At 41.3% G+C, this 6,294-nt stretch overlaps 1 protein-coding gene across 1 annotated transcript; it reads right to left on the bottom strand.

The window, feature by feature from the left end:
• Positions 1 to 492: 492 nt before the first annotated feature.
• tekt3 (tektin 3) lies at positions 493 to 5,647 on the bottom strand. The gene is made up of 7 exons (XM_046069654.1): positions 5,078 to 5,647; positions 4,359 to 4,442; positions 4,195 to 4,265; positions 3,918 to 4,061; positions 2,980 to 3,202; positions 1,583 to 1,737; positions 493 to 835 (listed from the first exon to the last, which is right to left on the bottom strand). The coding sequence occupies exons 1-7, from the start codon at positions 5,645 to 5,647 to the stop codon at positions 619 to 621; spliced, it is 1,464 nt and encodes a 487-aa protein (XP_045925610.1). The 3' UTR covers positions 493 to 618.
• Positions 5,648 to 6,294: the final 647 nt, after the last annotated feature.

The raw sequence follows: 6,294 nt of genomic DNA, 5'->3' as shown, positions 1-6,294 counted from the left end.
CATGTGTATCTAGGATCCCTGTTTGTGCTCCACTGAACCCTGGTTTGGATGACTAGTCACACCACACCATAAAATGTGTGTATTTTTTGTGAATGTTGTTGCAAAACATATTACGTGATTGTTTATTCCTAATTCTGGCAGTGCTCCCCTTTGACTGTTGAGGTATCTCTTCTTCTTGTATGATATTAGGAAGTTTACAGAAGGTGTGAGGGTTACTTTTGATCATTAACAATACTTTTAATGTATACCTTTCAAGTGTATACAGAAGTTTCATGCATTTTTTGAAGGATAAAGGTTAGCAGTATGCAGTAAATTGGAGGCACAATTAAAGCATTAGGAGACACTGAGTAGAGCCTGATTGATCGCCATGGCAGTTGATTCTTCGGCATCACAACATTTAATTTTTTTCTTCTTTTTGTGCACTAACAAGTACAATAGTCATACTCAAAATGTATATTCCATTGTTTATAATCAGATTTTGAAGACCTTGTCTGTAAAGTTAATTCATTTCGCTTACATTCAGATCACCCACACCACCCTCTAAATCACTCCAAAACCATTAAAACAGTCATAGTTAATTATATCGGTCCTCCAAGGATCCCTACTTTGAGAGTTGATTTAGGTGTAGCCCACCAGACGGGGCATGCTGGGAAAGCTCTTGCGCATGCTCATGCACTTTTCCTGTTCCAGGAAGAGTGAGTTTGCCTTGATGGACAGGTCATGTTCCAGGGTCACTTTGGTCTTGACCAGAGTCTGCAAAGTGTTCTCAGCCTCCATTAGCCTCTCCTGAAGCTTATGGATGGTGTCCTCGATCTCTCTCACCTCACCCACAAGTCTAAACAAGGAAGGATAAAAACACCTAAAAATGTACCTTGACTAAAATGAAAAATGTAAATCCATTATGTCACAATACGTCAGTGCAACGAAGGTAGTTTCACTAAAAGTTTAACATCCAAATAAAAATGGAAACTGGAAGTGTGTTTAATTTGTGACACTAACTTTTGTTGAGCAAGTGACTGAATTTACGTAGATACTGGTAGAAAATTCTGGTCCTCTCTCATGGCTTTAGGTTTAGTTGTGTGTCTAATCATTCAAGCAAGCCAAGTGATGGCACCAATAGTGTTCCCCCAGTTTTATCACACTCAAAATATATGACCAAATAAAAAAATAAAAAAATAAATTTTAAATCTATATTTTAAATAATAATAACTTGTCATTTAGCTGACTCTTTTATCCAAAGTGACTTACAATTGCTATATACTGTATGTCGGAGGTCACACGCCTCTAGAGCAACTGGGGTTAATGTCTTGCTCAGGGACACATTGGTGGATATCACAGTGGGAATCAAACCCTGGTCTCCCACACCAAAGGCATGTGTCTTATCCACTGTGACATCGCCACCCAAATAATAATTTCTATCTCTAGGATATCTAGTGATACTGTTAAAGAACTATGTTTTTTTTACTCTAGACCTCAATGTTCAACTATCTTGGTGAGTGTGATAAATTTTTTGGAAAAATGTTTGTAGAAATTGTAGAAAATGACATTTGTGATATTTAGATTTTTAAAGAAAATATAATACTTGTGGTGTGGATTGTCCCTGCAGAGCTCTAGGTTGGGCCTGCGGGTCCTTTCCTCCATCCTGGTTTGGGCAACTTTAAGTGGACCCTCTTTGTCTCTGAGGGCCTTCTTCAGAGACTCAATCAGCATCTCTGTCTGGAAGATCTCCTGCAAAGTCTGGTTGAGGAGACAAGGAGGATACAGAATAAAATGACATTGTGAGATCATGCAACAGCTGATGTCTCATTCATGAAAATAGCATGGTCAGCTGGTGTAGAAGGTAGTATTTAGGTCAAAGGAGGAACAAGTGACGAGAAAAAAAAGATGAGAAGTAAAAAGCTGCACATTGCAAGCCTCAAATCAGCGGAACACAGTGCTGCACAGGGGCTGGCTCTGTCCAAACCCATTTGATGTAATTTAATTCCAGCGAACCTCTACTCGTTACAACAGATAGTGACTTTGGTCTTATTAAGGTTTATTAAGGACTGTATGGCTCTCATCACAGCTGCTGTCAGTGTTCAAACCCATCCAACAGCTGATATCGATTCAGAGTGTAACCTCCAGCAATTAACCCGAGAACAATGGGTTTCAGTGTAGAATATGTCATAAGCAATGAAAGACGCTTCTATTATGATTCCTCTCTTGACAGAAATGTTTTACAGTAAAGATACACGTAATCCTCCACAGACAACATGTATCTTACATTCTGCATTTGGTACAAAATTCTGAAAATGTTGCTGAGAATAGTACAGGTACTATTTGTATTACTTGTAGAAAAGAGAAAGAATGGTCGAACACTAATAGGTAATAGGTGGCTAATTTAGTTACCCAGTAATGGAAGAGAGTGAATGGATTTTGTCTTTTTCCTTGACATAGAGCCATGTGATGTCTCTTAACCCACTGTTCTTATATAATACACGCCTTTTAACGTTTTATTTTGACATAGCGAAACATAAATTGATCAAGGAACAACTTTGATAATAATGAATAAATTTCCATCCATTATCAACCGCTTATCCTGCGTACAGGGTCGCGGGGGGCTGGAGCCAATCCCAGTTTACGAAAGGCAGGGTACACCTTGGACAGGTTGTCAGTCCATCGCAGAACCACACACAGACAAACAACCACTCACACTCACACCTAAGGACAATTTTGGAGACACCAATTAACCTAGCCTGCATGTCTTTGGACGGTGGGAGGAAGCCGGAGCACCCGGAGAGAACCCACGCGGACACGGGGAGAACATGCAAACTGCACACAGAAGGTCTGTGACCTTCTTGCTGTGAGGCGACAGTGCTAACCACAGCGCCGCCCTAATGAATAAATTAAAAAAATTTAAAAAACATCACCAAGATAGAATGATAAATTGTGTTTTTGTTTGTCATTTATGAAATAAAACCATGTAGAAAAGGTGATGACCTTAGCCAGGTGTGTCTGCAGGCTGTTCTTAGCGTTAGCGGTTTCTGAAATGCGGTTTGTGAAGGCTACGTTGACGTTGTTGAACTGGTTCCACATTTCGTTGGAGGTGGTGTTCAGCAGGATTTCAATCTCCTCCCTGAGCTTGTGGGAGGCAGCCCGTTCGCTCTGGGAGTGCAGGATGTTGTCGTCTGTGAACTTGGACCACGAATCTGGCAGAGAGAGTCTGACAGAGGGAAATGAATGACATATGCTTGTGGAAGTTTATACTCCCACTGTTTGAAGATGATGTATATGGAGAAGGCTTGGCCAAAAACATTTTTAGATAGCCATGCTAGCGACGTGGCTCCAGGGAAGGCAACATCGGTGTGTTGGTCTGTCTACCACTTACAGATCCAGACTGAAATATTTCAACTACTATGATACATCTCTAGCATTATCCTGAGGTTCACATTTGTGGTTTTGGGCAATGAAATGAAGTTTGGTACAGAAATTCATGTCCTTCTCAAGGTGAACTGTAATAACTTTGGTGATCCCTTGTTTTCTTATGTAGCGCTTTCATAAATGCATTTGTCCAGTACTTTGGTTTCTGACCAAATATTTGCAAACTAATGGCATTTCTATCAACCTCAGATGAACTTTGTGTTTAGAGCTTTATTAGCAAATGTTAGCATGTCAACTCTACGGTGGTGCTCAACATCAGCACTTCACTGTTAGCATGCTGATGTTAGCACTACAAGTACAGCCTCACAGAGCTGCTACCACGGCTGTTGACTTGTTATGGTATGAACGTAATTTAAGAAAACAAAATAGGGCTGCAGATAACCAGTTTGAGTTTTCTGTGATTGAGAATTTAAACTCAACAGCCCATCCAAGCTGGTTTAAACAGACATGAGAAATCGTTAGCAGCTGATTTGATCACATATTAAAGCTATACTCACGAGGGGTCCAGCCTTTCAATCCCTCTGTAGTAGCCAATACCATCTGATGTGTTCCTTAGATGGTGACACCTGTCATCTATTCTCTGAGCTGTCACTTTGTCACTTAAATCTCTTTCCAATTCATGCTGGGCAGCTCGGTTGGACCTAAGGGGTCCCACAAACAATACAGAAACAAAACGATACAACAAATGCATGTCAACCTTCACAGTTTTGGAAATAACCATTTAATAGTAAAGCCATACTAAATGCAGGATTCTAACTGATATTTCAGACTCACGCCAGCTGAGCAATGGCTCTGTCCAGATGTCGCCTCATCCTTTCTTGACATGACTTGATGACTTCCACTTCCTTGTGAGGTGCAGGCAAATAAAAATAATAATATGAGAACATGTTTTATCTTTTTTCCCGAGGTTGGTATCAGAAGTCACAGAAGTCAGTTACCTTTATGAGGTCTTTCTCTACATCATCATGTACCAGATCGATGGACATCCGCTTCTCTCTGTGGTACAAACACTCTTGAGACACCTATTGACAGAGTGATCATGACTAAAACAAGTTTCGTAGAGTTAAAAGTCACTCATCAGGCAGCATTTTCTTCATTGTGACATTTAAATAGGCAAGGATCTCATGTGAGCAGGTATGATATACAAGTGTATATGTATATGTCCCTGTGGGCAAACATTGCACAATGTATCAGCTGCATTCTCCAGTTTCAGTCACCTGAAGAAGTCTTTAAGATACTGTTGACACATGATCTTAGCCCAGAAAGGTGTCTGTATAATCAGACCTCCAGCTAGATCATGTTGACTCTCTCTGGGTGGCACAAACGACCAGTGGCGTTTGAATAGAACACTGAGGTGACCTAATTATCAGACAGATACTGTTGCTACAACCACAGCGGGAACCCTAGTCAAAACGGTTTCACCACAGATACTGTGACGCACTCTGAGACATGACAAGCATGAATGATAATGTGAGGCCTGACTAGGGTGTTAAGATTTCAGCGTAAATACAATTCGTCCATGTAGAATTGTAAATATTTCCTGAAAATGTTCCAGTAACGCAAATCAAAATTTCGATATTGCCCCCCAAAGAGGAAAAGGTCACGGTAACAAACACACGCACACACACTCATTTATGCATATTCCTTCCGCTCTCACCTGAAGGGGCCCCTCAGTCTCTGCCAAGGCTCTCTCCAGCCTCCTCTTGACCTCAGTGAGGGCTGCTATCTCTGTCACCATGTTGTCAATCTCATGGCTCAGCTCAGACTTCCAGAAGACAATGTCATTGAGCCGCTCGCCAATGTTCTTGCTGGTATTTTCCTGGGTTCGTCTGGTGAGCTGCTCCTTATCCTGCATCAGCCTGATTGTGTCTCGTCTCAGTCTCTCTGCACTTTTTCTGGACGACTCGGACTCCCTGTAGTTGCTTTGGTTGGACCTGTACCAGTCGTCTGGAGTGTATCGAGTGGTCAGTGCTGTCCTGTTGGATGGGTAGAACAAGGTCTTGGCTCGAACTAGATCAAAATTCTCTCGCTGTATGGAAGAGGGGGTTGGGACGGTGCTGCTGCTCTTGTAGTAGCTGTTGGTCCTCCACAGGTTGGCACTAGGATTCATGGCCAAGACAGGCTGGGTGTTGCGATAGCTGGATGCCATGGTGGAGATGGCAGGGAGGAAGTGGCTGGTTTTTGGCCGAGCATATGTGGCTGTCAGAGTGGATCCAATCAGCTCCATTTTTGGCTTCCCTCTTGGTGCCCCTGGTTTTCTGAATCCAGTGCATAAAATTACTTTTCATAACAGTCTAAGTATGAACAGGCTTATGCATTTTCTTTACATTTGAACGCAGATATATTATTTATCTTTTTCCAATAAATGGATTCTGACATTAAATCCAATATAAAAACTCCATACTCATTCGTTCATTAAGTATACTTAAAGAAATTATAAACATTTATGTGGCTCATTGCAGTCAATAGGCAAAAGAAACAAAAGTTAAAAAAATGAAAAAAAACATCAAAACAGAACAAGAAATGCCTTACCAAGATGAACAGACCGTTTTGTTTATTGGATAGTCACTGTCGATGCAGGCAGGCCACCTCTCAGCTGCTTACCTGGGAATGAGCTCAAGAACGCACTAAAGGTAAGCTGGCATGCATAATAGATAGACAAGTTTGCAAGTCATTCATTCAGCCAGCCAATGGTAGTGCACAGTCCTGGGCTGCAGGAGCTGCCCTGTCCAAGATTTCTGTTGACACAGAAGCAGTTGCCATAGGTTACTGAAACACTGCCTGGGATTTTCAGATTAATGGTGAGCAGATACTTTTACTTTGTTACCAAACACACTATCACTACAGTGTAGTTGTGATTTTTTGTTTTTTTGT

Source organism: Micropterus dolomieu, linkage group LG14 (genome assembly GCF_021292245.1).
Source record: "Micropterus dolomieu isolate WLL.071019.BEF.003 ecotype Adirondacks linkage group LG14, ASM2129224v1, whole genome shotgun sequence".
Classification (NCBI taxonomy): Eukaryota; Metazoa; Chordata; class Actinopteri; order Centrarchiformes; family Centrarchidae; genus Micropterus; species Micropterus dolomieu.
Note: the sequence above shows the minus strand (reverse complement) of the source record. Positions and strands in the feature narration are given on the sequence as shown.

Coding starts and splice junctions, on each gene's coding strand:
- tekt3 (XM_046069654.1), bottom strand. CDS start 5,647: ATGGAGCTGATTGGATCCACTCTGACAGCCACATATGCTCGGCCAAAA. Junction 4,443..5,077: donor AGACTGAGGGGCCCCTTCAG/GTGAGAGCGGAA, acceptor CTCTGTCAATAG/GTGTCTCAAGAGTGTTTGTA. Junction 4,062..4,194: donor AGAGCCATTGCTCAGCTGGC/GTGAGTCTGAAA, acceptor GGGACCCCTTAG/GTCCAACCGAGCTGCCCAGC.